Source organism: Channa argus, chromosome 19, assembly GCF_033026475.1.
Source record: "Channa argus isolate prfri chromosome 19, Channa argus male v1.0, whole genome shotgun sequence".
NCBI classification, from domain to species: Eukaryota; Metazoa; Chordata; class Actinopteri; order Anabantiformes; family Channidae; genus Channa; species Channa argus.
This window is the reverse complement of record NC_090215.1, coordinates 20,905,399-20,922,809: the sequence shown is the minus strand read 5'-3', so window position 1 is coordinate 20,922,809 and position 17,411 is coordinate 20,905,399. Positions and strand designations below refer to the sequence as shown.

At 41.0% G+C, this 17,411-nt stretch overlaps 2 protein-coding genes across 9 annotated transcripts in view; both read left to right on the top strand.

The window, feature by feature from the left end:
- The first annotated feature begins 18 nt into the window (after window positions 1-18).
- The window catches only part of LOC137104398 (NACHT, LRR and PYD domains-containing protein 12-like), a 58,478-nt gene continuing 41,085 nt past the window's right edge, over window positions 19-17,411 (top strand). For 3 of the 8 annotated variants that reach the window (XM_067485525.1, XM_067485526.1, XM_067485524.1), the window contains exons 1-4: window positions 19-194; window positions 566-712; window positions 991-1,095; window positions 2,478-2,698. In XM_067485525.1, the coding sequence (XP_067341626.1) occupies window positions 34-194; window positions 566-712; window positions 991-1,095; window positions 2,478-2,698 (634 nt within the window). In that variant the 5' untranslated portion in view covers window positions 19-33. Of the gene's footprint in view, window positions 195-565; window positions 713-990; window positions 1,096-2,477; window positions 2,699-12,783; window positions 13,515-13,856; window positions 13,947-17,411 lie in introns of those variants that run through there. The other 5 variants (XR_010911693.1, XM_067485523.1, XM_067485522.1 and 2 more) reach the window with 5 other exon arrangements.
- LOC137104442 (protein NLRC3-like) lies at window positions 2,919-4,030 on the top strand. Its single transcript, XM_067485629.1, has one exon. It carries the CDS (start codon window positions 3,138-3,140, stop codon window positions 3,879-3,881), a length of 744 nt encoding a protein of 247 aa, XP_067341730.1. The 5' UTR covers window positions 2,919-3,137; the 3' UTR covers window positions 3,882-4,030.

The following is a 17,411-nucleotide window of genomic DNA, read 5'->3' as shown; positions in this document are numbered from 1 at the left end:
CTCCACTTTTCTGTACACAAGTCTGCTCGACTGATGACGTTTCACAAGTCCGCGAGAACGAGCATACAGAGAAGAACACAGAGGGAGAAACACGTGATTTCCTGTAAACACAGAGGAGGAGGAGCAACTGTAAGTTCACTGACTCTATTTTGTTTGGACGCAGCAGGAGGAAGAAAAGTGAACTGTGAGACAGAGTGAGTGTTAATCCAACATTCTTCTTATTTTACTGTCAAAGTCTCTGAGTCCGTTTGTCCCTGTGGACTTTAGAGGACACAACACACACTGTCCACTGCTGTTCACATAAAGAGACATTGATGACGTAATATGTAGAACTTCCTGTTCTCGACGTTTTAGGAAGTGAACAGTTTACTAATCTGTGAACACAAAGTCCTGATTGGCTGAATAATAAAAATTACAAATACATTTAACCAAGAAATGGAGCAAAGATTCTAATAAAACTGACAGTCAGCTTTTATTACAGTGTGTGTTTCACTTCCTGGTTTCTCAGTGTTTGTCCTGGTTCTTGTTCTGGTCTCACCGTCAGTGGAACTGTTTTATCTTTCAGACTGACTGACGTCCAGAAGAGGACAGAAGAGGAAGAGGAAGAGGACAGAGCAGAGTCTGCAGGACACAACTGTCTGTCTGTGAAGAGTGACCGTTCCAAAGACAGACCTCCAAACTTCAGTGATGGACCTGGACGCTCAGACACAAAGTAAGACACAGTTTCTTCTGTAAACTGAGAGGAAGAAGATTCAGTGAAGAGGAAAAGAAAATATTTGTTCTTTTTCTATTTTCTATGTATCTTCTACTTGTTTTCAGATCACATTAAAGTTTTTCAGGCTCAGTGTTTTATTTGAAACCTGGTTAAAGAAAAATCTGATTTCTTATGAATATTCAGCTTTTTAATAGTGGAACAAACCAAATAAATGATAAATATTAATGACTGGGTTTGTGATGCTGTGTGTCTAAAGTTACTGCTTTACCTCTCAGACAGAGACCAGAGTCTGCAGGACCCAGCTGTCTGTTTGTGAAGAGTGACCAGTCCAAAGACAGACCTCCAAACTTCAGTCCTGAACCTGGACCCTCAGACACAAAGTAAGAGACAGTTTCTGCTGTAAACTGAAAAATAAAATATTTGTCTTTTTCCATCTTCCGTCTCTTCCAACCTTATAATAATTTTTATTAGGTTCAGCAGCTCTATCAGCTGTAACAGCAGTAACAAAAAAGATCATTACTTGTTCAGCAATGTTTAAAACCTGTATCACAGCATGTTGTGTTTCACACAGTTCCTCTGTGTGGCTCATGATATATTCAGTCCACATTAACCCAGTTAAACTCTAAATCAGATTTTATTTGGTCCAAGTTTGTCTGCACCAGGTGTTTATCTGCAGTTTACTCATTAAAACACTAAAACATGTAATTCTCTTAATGCACATGTGAGGAGGTCTGATGAGCAGCAAGACACAGAAAAGAGAACAAACACTTGATATTTCTGTTTGTGCAACATGTTGGTTTATCAGAACTATCAGAACAGTATCAGGAATAAAGACAATGCAGCTTCTTTACTTGGACGGTGAAGTCAAAGTGAAATGTTGCTGCTGCTGCTGTTTGGTCACTGATGGAGCAGCATTAACACTCTAAAGGCTGTTTTTGGAAAAGCTCAGGTTTAGGAGGAGACCAACATTTGAGTCTGGACAGAAAGACAAAGATGTGTAGAGACGTGTGGACATAGCCTCAGTTTGAAGGTTCTACTGATGTGTAACATACTGGGTCTGTAGACAAAGAGTCTCCAGGTGAATCTGAAGAGAGACTGGTCCACAGACAGACCTACAGACTTGTGGAATGAACCTGGACCCTTAGATCCAGAGACATTAGGGGACAGTTTGTGCTGTAACTGAACTGTGACTCTAAAGTAAAACTAACCTGTTAGTTTCTGTTGTGTCTAAAGACTCAGTCACATCATGTCTGTCCTGATTTAATAAAGAACTGTTTGGTTCAGGTTAAATTTTAATAAAACAGCACTGATGAAAATTTCAGATCTGCAGCAGTGTTTTATTGGACAGAAGAAGGTGGAGACTCCAGCAGAAACGGTAACAGAGGATAAAGACAGAAACTAATGAAAAGATGCTCTGTGCTCAACTGAAAACCTCTTATTCAACAACACAGATAAAGTAATGTGTTTTCTATTTATGTCTCTCTGAGTTGTGTCTGTAATACAGTTTGATCCATCAGTCCATCCTCTTATGTCTCCTGACTGTAGATGGAGTCTGTTTAATGGACCAGTACAGTGTGATATGACTGAAGCAGCCACTGATGATAACGACCTGTTATTTTCCTTTTTATCTCTTTATAGAAAAGTCAAAGAGGTTTTCAAGTTTGAACACAAATGTCCCACAAAGTTTTACTGGAGAAAAACTTGTATAGAAAGAGCTGCATACGAGCTGGTTTTCAGACCCCACTACTGTAATATGTCACAGAAAACATGTTCATGTCCACAGAAACAGGAAGAGGACTCATGTTTCTGTGGAGGAGCAGCTGTCCTGCTGTGCTTTGTGTCAGGACGTCCTGAAGGATCCAGTCTCTACCAGCTGTGGACACTGGTTCTGCAGTCAGTGCATCACCTCATACTGGGACCAGTCTGGTTCATCAGGAGACTCCTCCTGTCCCCAGTGTGGAAAAAGATCCATAACTGTACAAAGTAAGACTAAGCACTTTTTAATGTGAGATATTCTGAAACACTTCACTGACTTTCTTTGTTTTCTTCAGTGATTGTTTTTATAACATATTAAAAAGCTGTTTATTATTACTTAATTATATTAATATTTTGTGTTATTATTATAAATATCAGATTCTTAAACATCTTTGTTTTTTTTTTGGTAACACACAGAACAAACCAGATTCTGTTTCTTCATTCTCACATAGTTTCTGATCTTTAATCAGATGTTGGTCTCCAGGAGGTTTTAGATGAACATAAGATCAGTCTGAGGAGGAGATGTGAATGTGTGACTGAAGGAAGTGATGAAACAGGAAGTGGAACCCTCCTCAACAGGATCTACACTGAACTCTACATCACAGAGGGACAGAGTGAAGAGGTTAATACCCAACATGAGGTGAGGCAGCTTGAGACAGCTTCCAAGATGAAGACCCTCCATGACACTCCAATCAAGGTCCACGACATCTTTAAAGTCTTACCTGACCAACAGAGACACATCAGAGTGGTTCTGACCAACGGCGTCGCTGGTGTTGGAAAAACCTTCTCAGTGCAGAAGTTCAGTCTGGACTGGGCAGAGGACTTGGAAAACCAAGATGTCAGTGTGCTGGTTCTGCTCTCGTTCAGGGAGCTGAACTTGATAAAAGATGAGCAGTACAGTCTTCTCACGCTGCTCCATGTTTTCCATCCAACATTACAGAAGGTCACAGCAGAGCAGCTGGCTGTCTGTAAACTTTTGTTCATCTTTGACGGCCTGGATGAAAGCAGACGTTCACTGGATTTCAACAACAGTGAGGTTGTGTCTGATGTCACACAGAAGTCATCAGTCGACGTGCTGTTGACAAACCTCATCAAGGGGAATCTGCTTCCCTCGGCTCTGGTCTGGATAACTTCCAGACCTGCAGCAGCCAATCAGATCCCTCCTACATGTGTGGACAGGGTAACAGAAGTACGAGGCTTCACTGACGCCCAGAAGGAGGAGTACTTCAGGAGGAGGTTCAGTGATGAAGAGCTGTCCAGCAGAATCATCTCCCACATCAAGACATCCAGGAGCCTCCACATCATGTGTCACATCCCAGTCTTCTGCTGGATCACTGCTACAGTTCTGGAGCACATGCTGACCACAGAGCAGAGAGGAGAGCTGCCCAAGACCCTGACTGACATGATCTGAGAGAGATCCAAGAGTTCCTGAAGTCAAAGAACAGATCAGAGACATTCTCTGTGATCCACTGCTCAGCTCTGGCCTACATGCTACAGATGTCAGAGGAGGTTCTGGATGAGTTGGACCTGAACAAGTACAACACATCAGAGGAGGGACGACGGAGACTGATCCCAGTTGTGAGGAACTGCAGAAAGGCTCAGTAAGTCCAGATGTGATCAAACACACTTAACACACATAAAAGATGTTGGAACAACAAGTCAAATTGATCTTTTTTGTAAACTAAAGACATTTGGTTTTAAGATGAAAAGATCACAGATGAAGGTTCAACATATCATCTTTCATTTGATGGTATCATGTTTTATATCGAGACACTGAGCCTCATTGCCTTGGTGGCAGCAGCAGCTCAGCATTGATGGAGATACTTCATCACAACTGTTCAGTTGGATTTTGTGTGTTGATTTAGGACATGTGGAGAAGAGGAGCTGATTAACCCAGGAGTGTGTGTGTGTGTGTGTGTGTGTGTGTGTTTGTGTGTGTGTGTGTGTGTGTATGTGTCTCCATAATGTAGAAAAGTGTTACAGAGGATGAGTTCAGATCATTTAGCTGCTGCCTCCATCTCATTCTGCTTTATGATCAAAACAGAGAAAATATAAACTTTATAATTGATCTTTAATTATACTTAAAAATTAAATATTCATATTATTTCTCATTATCTGTGATCACAGACTTTCTGACTGTGGACTCTCAGAGACTCACTGTGAAGTTGTGGCTTCAGCTCTGAAGTCCAGCACCTCCCATCTGAGAGAACTGGACCTGAGCTGGAACAAGCTGCAGGATTCAGGAGTGAAGCGGATTTGTTCTGGACTGAAGAATCCAAACTGTCTCCTGGAAAGTCTGAGGTCAGTTTTCCATCTTAAATCCATAAGTGAATGTTCAGTTTTGGTTTGGTTCATTAGTTTCTAAGTTTGTCTTTTCCCACTGTGATGTTGTGGAGATGGTGAAAGAGCTCAGTTCTTTGCAAACTTGCATTTTTCACCTTGATGACAGAATTGTCAAAGTGCTGAGCCACGAGCCATGTTTGATTGTAGAGACTGAGCCTTTGAGCCAATCCTGCTCATTCTGGAAACATCCACAACCGTCGGACTTTTCTTCACTTTTTACTCTTATTTTGTCTTTTCTCAATGAGCTTCAATTTACAAAATACAGTGAAAAATCTTTTCTTTGTGCTTTTGTCAGATAAATCAAAGTTCAAGTGAAAAAGTGTCAAATAGTTTTGTTAGTGTTGTTGAGAAAAACCAAAGGCTGAATGTCATCTCAGTATGAATCAGAGTTACAGTGAACCTTTGTAGCAGCTCTTTAAATTCCACTGCTGAGGACATGATCAGGAATTTGGTGGTTTGGTCGCTTTGACCTTGGAATGAACCAGTTCATGGTGGATTTTGTTGTAATTGTTCACAATTTACCTGCTGGTTTATGTTAAAGGATATTTAATAAGTAAAATTGAACACAGTCAGTTTTTGCAAATGAACTCTTCATGTCTTTAGTAGCGTCTGATTTGTCTCCATCAGCAGGTGACACTTGAACCTGTGCATGATGCTTCCTGTCAGACAATGATGTCACTTTGTGTAGAGACACAACCAGTAACCAGGAGCAGAAATGTGACACTGCAGACATGTTTGTACAGAAAGGTACTAGGTTCCATTTAGGATCAGAGAAGAGAACATCCAACATCTGATCCAGTTACAAAGAGGATTCAGGAGGAGGCTGATTATTTATTTCAATACTGGTCATTTTTGTCTTTTTCATTGTAGACATTTGTTAAGAATAAGATCAGACTATGAATTAAACTTAACAAACAAGTTAAGTAAGTAGTTTTTATTTTTTTAATTCAACATGTCTGATGTCTACAATAACTCAGAGGGAACTGAGCAGTGTTTTTCCTACAGTTTGATTAAACTTGTCCTGAGGGTGGTTGACAGGGATGGCCCATGGATTTGAAAAGTTTTTTTGCCAAAGATGCTGCGTAAATAGTACAAATATTGAATTTATGCTGTTTGTTTGTTAAATAATTTACATTTTACATCAGATTAGACATAGATTTAATAAAAAGAGAAGATAAAAGAAAGTTATGATATTCAGTCTTTTGCTCCAACATGTCTGATTTTTTATATTATAAAGTATAAATGTTCTGACTCAGTGCTGACATGAATGTTGTGCTGACATTTGGATGATGTCTGTTAAGGCTGAAATTCTGATGATCCACAATAACACAAGGACAAAGTCACTCTAACACCATTGATTAGGACAAATCTGATTGTTACTAATGATTTGATCCACATCTTTGATTCTTTATTCAGATTGAGTGACAGCAGTTTGTCAGAGATCAGCTGTGATTCTCTGGTCTCAGCTCTGAAGTCCAACCCCTCCCATCTGAGACAACTGGACCTGAGTGACAATGATCTGCAGGATTCAGCAGTGAAGCTTCTGTCTGATCTTGTGGAGAGTCCACGCTGTAAACTGGAGACTCTGAGGTCAGTAGAGGGTTGGAGTCAGTCCATGCTACTTTCAGCAGTATTGTACTAAACCCAGTTAGTATCAAAGCAAAGATCCAGTTTTTCCTGTAAAGCTCCAACCTTCTCAGTGGCTGCTTTCCTCAGTGAAGCTGTGAGAGGAGAATGGGGACAGGCTTCAGGATTGGACAGAGAGACAGAGACAGAGAGAACAGTCAACCAGAATCAGATCAGCCAGAAGCTTGTGGTGATCATGTGTTGGAGTTGATGTGAAGACGACTGTTGTTGTTGTCTTCATGTGGACAGGAAATAAAGCTGGATTCCAGCTGACAGCCTCACAACATGTATAGAGACAGTGGTCCTCACATGGTTACATTTAGTAACCATGTGGTCTTTGTACAGACCAGAACCTCTGCTGACTGACAGATGATGAAGTGAGTCTCTGGAAACATCATTGATCTCCTCTGTTCTCTCTCATTCTCTCTACAGGTGAAAGTGATGATCTGTCTGTGTCCTGATGATCCAGATGTTGCAGCAGCAGCAGCATGTTGTGTGCAGAGAGGCTCTGACTGGACCATGTTACTGGGAGGTAGAGTGGAGAGGAGAGCTTCATCCAGCAGTGACTGACAGAGGATCTGCAGAGGATCTGCAGTGGATCTGGATCTTCTCTGCTTATTTTAAATATTTCTTATGTTTTGATGGACTTCAGGCCAGTTTTTATTGTAACACAACCCGAAGTAACACAAACTGACTCAAAGCTCGTGACAAAAGGAGAAACAACACAATTAAATGCTGAAAAGAATCAAACCAACAAAGACGACAGCATCATTCATGGAGTGTGTGGTGTGTGTTGTGGGACTCTCAGCAGTGTTTGCAGTGAAACAGCAGTGTTTGTGCATGTTGTCAAGGAAGGAAACAAAAAACAAACCATAACCTGGAGATGTGTTTCCTAGGAGACACAGACAGAAAATGATTGACAGCAGGCTCCTCTAACTTCAGCTGGAGCCTGCACAGGTGTCACCACATTAGGAGGACGACCCTTCATGTCTGCAGTCTTCTGCAGAGGAAATGCAGCCAGGAGCAACACAAAGGGAGGTGTCATAACAGAAGACACAGCAGCCTAACGTTTATTCACTCATGAGCCAAAACTTTAAGACCACTTGCCTAATGTGCTCTGCTCCTGTTAGCGCTGCCAAAAAACATCACTACAAGGAGCTTTGTCGTCCTTTCTACAGACAGTAGACTATGGACAACGCAGCTACTCAGGCCCCGGTAGCTGGTGCGGGCCGACCTAGCGTAGCCCCTGCTAGCTGTCCCCCGGCAGTTCCCGAGCAGCCGGGAAGCCAGTCCGGCTGGGTGACAGTTTGTAAGAGATCTAATGCTAAACAGACGCCCGAGGTTCACCACCAGTCGGTTCACGTTTCTAACCGATTTTCCCCACTCAGCGACACACCCGCTGAGAAACCGACTCTGGTAATTGGCAGCTCCATAGTCAGAAACGTGAAGTTAGAGACTCCAGCGGCCGTAGTCAAATGCCTCCCTGGGGACAGAGCGGGCGACGTTGAATCATATTTGAAACTCCTGGCTAAGGATAAACGTAAATACAGTAATATTATTATTCACGTGGTAGTTAATGACGCCCGATTACGCAAATCGGAGGTCACTACAATGAATGTTGAATCGGTGTGTAACTTTGCAAAAACAATGTCGGAGTGGTGTCCAGCAAACATGTGGGCTACATAGACAATTGGAAACGTTTTTGGGGAAAACCTAGGCTGATTAGGAGAGATGGCATCCATCCTACTTTAGATGGTGCAGCTTTCTTATCCAGAAATATGGCTGGTTTTATTAGACAACCAAAAGTATGACAATCCAGAGTTGAGCCTAGGATGCAGAGATCCAGTCCTACACGTCTCTCTGCAGTGTCCTTACAACCGTCACCCCCCCACAACTCCCACATACCTATAGAGACTGTGTCTGTTCCCCGACCTAAATTACATAAAGTAAATATGACAACAAGAGGAGTTAATCATAATAACCTAATAAAAGTTAAGACTACTCCTCTTACAGAACAAAACCCCAAAACTATTAAATGTGGATTATTAAATATCAGATCTCTCTCTTCTAAATCTCTGTTAGTAAATGACTTAATAAGCGATCATCAATTCGATTTATTTTGTCTCACTGAAACTTGGTTGCAGCAGGAAGAATATGTCAGTCTAAATGAGTCAACCCCCCCAAGTCATATTAATTATCATGTTCCTAGAAGCACAGGCCGAAGTGGAGGAGTTGCAGCAATCTTCCATTCTAGCTTATCAATAAACCCTAGACCTAAACATAGTTATAACTCATTTGAGAGCCTTACTCTTAGCCTTTCACACCCAAACTGGAAAACTCAAAAACCACTATTATTTGTTATCGTGTACCGTCCTCCAGTCCCTTATTCAGAGTTTTTGATAGAATTTTCTGATTTTCTAGCTGATTTAGTGCTTAGTACAGATAAAGTCATTATAGTGGGTGACTTTAACATTCATGTAGATGCTGACAGTAACTGTCTGAGCACTGCGTTTAATTCATTATTAGATTCAATTGGTTTTTCCCAAAATGTAAATAAACCCACTCACTGTTTTAGTCACACGTTAGACCTTGTCCTTACGTATGAAATTGAAACGGTTAATTTAACCATATTTCCTCACAACTCTCTTCTGTCTGACCATTTTTTAATAACATTTGAATTTACAATAACGGACTATATAGCAGTTAGGGAAAAATTCCACTATAGCAGATGCTTAAGTGAAAAAGCTGTCAACAAATTTAAAGAAATTATTTCTTCATCATTTGCTTCACCATATGTTAATACCATGGAAAGTAGTCTCCTTAATGTTACTCCTGCACAAGTAGATTATCTTGTTGACAATTCTGCAGCCTCACTACGTACAATACTCGATAGTGTTGCCCCTCTAAAAAAGAAGGCAGTAAACCAGAAGAGGCGATCTCCATGGTATAGTTCACAAACACGCAACTTAAAACAGGAAACACGAAAGTTAGAAAGGAAGTGGCGTTCCAGAAAGTTAGAAAAATCTCATTTAGCCTGGAAAAATAGTTTAAAAATGTACAAAAAAGCTCTCAGTGATGCCAGAACAGCATATTATTCATCATTAATAGAAGAAAACAAGAACAACCCCCGGTTCCTGTTCAGCGCTTTAGCCAGGCTGACTAAGAGCCATAGTTCTGTTGAGCCTACTATTCCCTTGACTCTGAGCAGCAATGACTTCATGACTTATTTTATGAATACAATTGTAGCTATTAGAGAAAGAATTCACCAGATCCTCCCCCCAAATATTACAGATAGATCTTCATGTACAGCAGTGCTAGAGTCATCGATAAGGCCCCAATCCCTGTTAGACTGCTTTTTACCCATAGATCTCTCTGAGCTAACTTCAATTATTACCTCATCTAAACCAACAACCTGTCTGCTAGACCCTATTCCAACTAGACTGCTCAAGGAAGCTTTACCCTTAATAGATACATTCATATAAGATATCATCAATCTATCTTTAGAAACAGGCTATGTACCACAGGCCTATAAGGTAGCTGTAATTAAACCACTACTTAAAAAACCCTGTCTTGACCCAGGTGTTTTAGCCAATTACAGACCAATATCTAATCTCCCCTTTATTTCTAAAATATTGGAAAAAGTAGATGCAAAATAATTATGTGATCACCTTCATAGGAATAATTTGTATGAAGACTTTCAGTCAGGATTTAGAGTTCATCATAGTACAGAAACAGCACTGGTAAAAGTCACCAACAATCTTCTCATGGCCTCAGATACTGGACTCATCTCTATACTTGTTCTGTTAGATCTTAGTGCTGCATTTGATACCATTGATCATAACATTTTATTACAGAGACTGGAACATGAAATTGGGATTAAAGGAACTGCACTAGGTTGGTTTAAATCCTATCTGTCTGATAGATTTCATGATCTCATTTGTTCATGTTAATGATGAATCCTCCATGCACACAAAGGTTAGCTATGGAGTTCCACAAGGCTCTGTGTTAGGACCAATACTTTTTACTTTATATATGTCTCCTTTAGGCAACATTATTAGAAAACACTCCATAAATTTCCACTGTTATGCTGATGATACCCAACTATATTTATCTATGGAACCAGAGGAAAATAATCAGTTAATAAAGCTTCAAGCCTACAAGACATAAAGGCCTGGATGTCCCACAATTTATTACTTCTAAACTCAGACAAAACTAAAGTCATAGTATTTGGGCCCAAAAATCTCAGAAATATGATGTCCAACCATATTGTTACTCTAGATGGCATAAGTCTGGCCTCCAGTGCTACTGCAAGGAACCTTGGAGTTATTTTGGACCAGGATCTGTCCTTTAACTTACATATAAAACAAATCTCTAGAACAGCCTTCTTCCACCTACGGAACATTGCCAAAATTAGGAGCATCCTGTCTCAAAGTCATGCTGAAAAACTGGTCCATGCATTTGTTACCTCTAGGTTGGACTACTGTAATTCCCTACTTTCATATTTCACCTTCACTAGCTTCTCTCCATTGGCTTCCCATTAAATCTAGAATAGAATTTAAAACCCTGCTTCTTACATATAAAGCTCTGAATGGTCAGGCTCCATCATATATAGAAGATCTCATAGCACCATATCATCCCAGTAGACCACTTCGCTCTCAGAATGCAGGCCTAATTGTGGTTCCCAGAATTTCCATATGTAGAATGAGGTAGAGCCTTTAGCTATCAAGCTCCTCTCTTGTGGAACCAGCTCCCAGTTCAGATTCGGGAAGCAGACACCCTCTCTACTTTTAAGTCTAGGCTTAAAACCTTCCTCTTTAATAAAGCATATAGTTAGTTATAGTTATGCTGCCATAGGCTTAGACTGCTGGGGGACCCATCCCCCAATGCACTGAGCTCCTTTCCTCCTCTTGTCCCTCTCTCCTCTCCTCTCACCCCACAATTGTCCCCACTGTATGTCATTAACTCTGTGTGTTTTCTCCCGTAGTTGTGTTTGTCCTTCTCTGTCCCCCTCTCTCTGTCCCTTTCTGCAGGTGTCCCTGTGTTTGAAGCTGTGAGTCTTCCAGCGTGCAGCTACTGGTCCTACCAATCTGCCCCATGTTTTGTTGCTCTGTTCTTTTCTCTTTTCACTTTCCACTCACCCCAACCGGTCGAGGCAGATGGCCGTCCACCCTGAGCCTGGTTCTGCTGGAGGTTTCTTCCGTTAAAAGGAGTTTTTCCTCTCCACTGTTGCCTATGGCTTGCTCCAGGGGGAATTGTTGTGTTCTCTCTATACATCTTTATAATCTTGACCTTATTCTGTAAAGTGCCCTGAGATGACTTTGTTGTGAATTGGCGCTATATAAATAAAGTTGAATGAAATTGAATTGAATTGAATTATGTTCTGTGACATCTCCACCCTGGATACATACAACAACCACAGAGGTTGTAGGATGTGTGGCTAATGAAAAGTATTGGAACAGTGAGGCCAACCAGAAGCTTTAGACAGTTTGACCTGTGTTAACTAACTAATCCCAACGACTATCAACAAGGCTTCAACATTCACTGTTTCTCACACACAGTGTCAAGAAGAAAACAGAGGTTTTGTGAAAACACACAAACATGTGTGGTTATTTCCTCACGAGCACTTTTGGTTGGTAAACTTCAGGTGAGTATTAATAAGATCAATTTATTGAAAGCAAATAATTTCTCCTGTAAGTCTCACTGGGGGCCTCAATTACAAAACTGAATTATTATAATTGCGGGCGACTGTGGCGTAGGAAGGTAGAGCGGTTGTCCACCAATCTCACAGTTGTTGGTTATATCCCCGCCTCATCCAGTCACGTGTCGAAGTGTCCTTGAGCAAGACACTGAACCCCAACTTAGTTGCTCCCGGTGAGTGTTGGCCAGCTGCATAGCAGCTCCCCCACCGGTGTATGAGTGAGTGTGAGTGTGATTGTGAGTGTGAATGGGTGAATAAGAAGCAGTGTAAAGCGCTTTGAGTGCCAACAGGTAGAAAAGCGCTATACAAGTGCAGACTATTTACCATTTAATAAGTTTGAGACATTTCTAGTTAAAACTTTACTTTACTTAAACTTTAAATGTATGAGGCCAACAAACTGGAACTTATCCTGATATGAGATTCAAACTTAAACATCCCATCAATATAATTTATTATTTATCATTTAATTTAATATATATATATATATATTTATATATATTTATATATATATTTATTTTCGCTCATGTGTGGACTTAGTTTAACAGCACTAAATCATAATGTCACTGCTCTGCATTGTAAACATGGGCATCGAGTTTTAGGTCTGTGCATCTGTCTGACCATAACCACACACACACACACACACACACACACACACACACACTGCAGCAATCAAACCAATTACAGCTAAACTTACAAAATGACACATTTACTACAGTGCCACAATATTTTGCACATAAAGATTTTTTGGAATTTGTCTTATTGTTGTTTAAAATTTTTTTGTGTAAAAGTAAAACGTCTGCACTTTATTCAGTAAAGTTACTGAAGTACATGGAACTGAGTAAATGTATCCTGTTACAGCCCAGTTCCTAATCTGAGCTCAGCCCTGCAGGACAGAGTTTCCCTGAAATTGGCCTGTGAGATAAAACACATTTATTAATGAGATTTTTCTCCACAGTCTGAGTGGCGTCACAGTCACAACATGACTGGTGTTTTATTGTTTTCTCTGTGACAGAAATCTCATTATGAATGTGATCAACTTTTTGTTTTAATGTAGCTGCTAATTGAAATGTTTCATATATGAACTCAGTCTTTGTATTAATGAGGGAATAAAAACACACCTGCCAATAAAACAGCTGAACATCCTACTGTCCAAATACTTTTGAGTCCATAAAATGGAGGCTTACATATACAAATGGTTGCAGTCCCAACGTTAAAGCCGACAGTCTAAACATGTCGTGGTTAAATGTGTGAACACACTCACGTGTCATGTGACGTCCTGAAACAAACCACAAAGTCTTTAGTTCAGACGCCATTTTGAGTCGACACGAGTAAAAACTGCTCATTAGAAACGTCTGAGTGTTCAGCTGCTCTTCACAGGTAAATCACACAAATCTTCACTGGCTGGTTTGTTTTACATTGTTCATTAAAGTTTTTCAGTTTGAGCTTTTGAATATTCAGTTTAGAATATTTCGTCTATAAAATCGATGGTTGACATTTTGAAATTTCAGTTTAGAATATTTCCTCTATAAAATCGATGGTCAGTACAGAAAAAGCCGTGTGTTTCTGCTCACGTCTTGTTTTCTTAACGTTGATTCCAGCTCTAAAAGGTTTAAAACGCACTAAATTAATTCTGAGCTCTTCCTCATTTGTCCTTTTTAAAGCAGCTCACTGCAGCTCTGCTCTTCCTCAATGTGACTCTGTGGTTTCCTGTACTTTTAGGGGAAGAACAGCACAGAAACTCAAAGTGCGCAGTTAGTCAAGACTCCATTTTAAATCGATCAACAACAGGAAACCTGAAGCTGAATCCGGGTGAGTGTTAATGCAACATCAGTCCTACAGTCCAACATGAGCTCTATAGAAGCAAAGAGAAGCTGGATCAGGCTGTGTGACTGAGTGCACATCCAGCAGTGTTTGCTCCTGTCTGTGTTGTGTCTCTTTGGTTGACTTGTTTGTCATGTTGTGTTGTGAACATGTCCGGCTCCTCTGTTTGGACATATGTACAGCAACATAAGACCCTTGTGACATCATTAGGGATATTATGGCTTATAACTTTGAATATTTTATTGGTTTCCTTTTTCTTTCAGTCTTGTCTGTGTTGTGTATCTACGTAATGCATAGAAGGAGCCAGGACTAAAAGTCAGCAGTGTCTCCCAGACTGTGTTTGAGCCAGTTCGAATTTCTGGCTCTGTGTCTTTACTCTGCATATAGTGATGAACCTAACATGGTCCATCACATCAGCAAATGTGACACAACAGTAAATATTACTACTGTTAGGGTTTTGTTGTTTTGGTCAAACTCCATGTGGCTGTGATGCTGATCTGTGTGTGAAGAAATGGAAATGTTGGTGGGGGCTGTACTGGGGGATTATGGATGTATTGGTTTCAAGTGCTGCTTCTCATCAGTTAAGTTAAAGCTGATTCCTGAAGGCTGCATCCCTGCTGGTTTTAAAACTATTCCTTTATCTTTCCACACTCCCCCCTCGTTTAAGAATGTGAGTGACTGAACACACCTGATCCAGGTGATCAGCAGTGGGTAGGACAGGGACAGTTACACAGTGTGAAGCCAGGAGACATGATCTGTGCGAACAACTCAGACTCATGATTCCTATAAGAAAAACCACTGAAAGTGTTCAGTTAGTTCAGCCTCCGTTAGAGTGAACAGAGCAGGAGGCAGAAAACTGAAGATGATCCAGAGTAAGTGTTAATCCATCATTAATGTCTGTTTAGTCCAACGTGTCTCTGAAAACTAAAAGAGGTGTGTGTGTGTGTGTGTGTGTGTGTGTGTGTGTGTGTGTGTGTGTGTGTTTGTTCAGACTGGTGGTCTCGTCCATTAGGACACACTGAGGGTTGAGTATATGGCTCATTGTTGGTTGTTGTTCATCAACCCACTGTCACCAGTTTTTATTCAGTAACAGCAAACATCAATACTAAACTATACTGTGATTAAATCTTTGTCCTTTAAATATGTTTCTGATGAATATTTTTTAATTTACCACATTAAAACTAAAGTGATCGTGTGAACACCACAAAGATGATCCATGACTTCCTGAAAGAGGAACAAAAAGTTAATTCAGACTTCATGTAGTTTTCTTCCTCTCAGTCTGTGCAGAGTTTTATCCCTGTGGACGGTGGAGGGAACAACACACACTGCTGAAAACTGCTTTCAGTTGTTCAGGAGCTGCTGACAGACAAATGATTCTAACACTTCAGTAACAGTCTCATTTCTCTTAATATGGATTCCAGCTCCCAGTCCACTGTCTGCATGTGACTTGGGGTTTTCAGTTTTTATTAGGTGCAGTAAAGATTTTGGTTCCACTAAATTAAATATTTCTTATCAAATCTTAAATATTACTGACTCAAACCTCACTGATCAAAGTGATCAATAACATGTAAAATAACTTTTAGAATGTAATATATCTGGTTATATGGTTTATCACGGGAACATTTGAATCCTTGTCAAGTTTTAGAAATGAATTTCAAATCTTTTTCCTCATTGAAATTGTATTTTCCTCACTGGTGATTAGTACAGTGATCCTGACATTCTGCAGACACAGGGAACAGTAACCTCATGACGTGTGTGTGTGTGTGTGTGTGTGTGTGTGTGTGTGTGTGTGTGTGTGTGTGTGTCTTCCTCTTCTTGGTTTGGATCAACCTGATGCTCCAGGCATTGAGCCATCAGGCTGCATAGGACCCAGTCATGGTCAGGTGCCCTTTTTGGCATCAGTGAATATTTTATGGCTTAACCCGAAATATGTTAACAGAAATGAATTATTCAAGATTCAACAACTTTATTATGTTGCGTGAATGCGTGAAAAGTAGAAAAGAAAGGAAAAAAACTTCCACCAAGTCAAGTGGCTTTTATTGTCATTTCTACTATACACAGTGGTTCACAGTACACAGTAGAAACAAGATAACGTTCCTCCAAGAACCAAGGTGCTACAAACAACACAAGCTATGTAAAGTGCATCGAGTGCAACCAAGTGCAAACAGTGCAGACGAAAAACAGTACAGACAGACAACACAAGATAACACAGGACAGGATACAAAACCCAAGACAGTGCCAACCAGTAAACCTACTGTATACTATTTTACAGTACAGTACAGTACAGTCAAGTGTGCTAGGGGTGTAAAAAAGAGCAGCATGTAAACAGTATAGTGCATTTAAATGTCCAGCATGTAAAAAAAGTGCAATTGCATTGGAATGTGCAAAAAAACAGCAGGTAAACAGTGTAGTGCAGTAAATGTAGAATGATAACAGTAAATAAATAATAAATAAGTGGTGGTGGAATGAGATGAGTAGTGAGTGATGAGAATGTGCTGAGTTCGGTTTGCAGTGTGTTTAAGTTCTATTTCAGTTCTGTGTGTTGAGGAGCCTGATGGCTTGTGGGAAAAAACTGTTGCATAGTCTGGATGTGGTGGCCCGAATGCTTCGGAACCTCTTTCCTGATGGCAGGAGTGTGAAGAGTGTGTGTGATGGGTGTGTGGGGTCGTCCACAATGCTGTTGGCTTTGCGGATGCAGCGTGTGGTGTAAATGTGCATGATAGAGGGCAGAGAGACTCCGATGATCTTCTCAGCTGTCCTCACTATCCTCTGTAGGGTCTTGCGATCCGCGACGGTGCAGTTCCCAAACCAGGCAGTGATGCAGCTGCTCAGGATGCTCTCAATGGTCCCTCTGTAGAACATGGTCAGGATGGGGGGAGGGAGATGGGCTTTCCTCAGCCTTCTCAGGAAGTAGAGACGCTGCTGGGCTTTCTTGGTGATGGAGCTGGTGTTGACTGACCAGGTGAATTTGGTGCTCTTGACTATCTCCACTGAGGATCCATCGATGATAAATGGAGAATGGTCGCTCTGTGCTCTCTTGAAGTCGACAACCATCTCTTTAGTTTCGTCAACGTTCAGTGACAGGTTGTTTGCTCCACACCAGGCTGTTAACCGTTGCACCTCCTCTCTGTAAGCTGACTCGTCGTTCTTGCTGATTAGACCCACCATGGTCGTGTCATCGGCAAACTTGACTATGTGGTTTGAGCTGTGCATTGCTACACAGTCGTGCGTCAGCAGAGTGAACAGCAGAGAGCTGAGCACACAGCCCTGAGTCGCCCCAGTGCTCAGTGTGGCGGTGCTGGAGATGTTGTTCCCGATCCGGACTGACTGGGGTCTCCCAGTCAGGAAGTCCAGAATCCAGTTGCAGAGGGAGGTGTTCAGGCCCAGTATGCTCAACTTCTCGATCAGGTGCTGCAGGATGATTGTGTTGAATGCTGAGCTGAAGTCAATGAA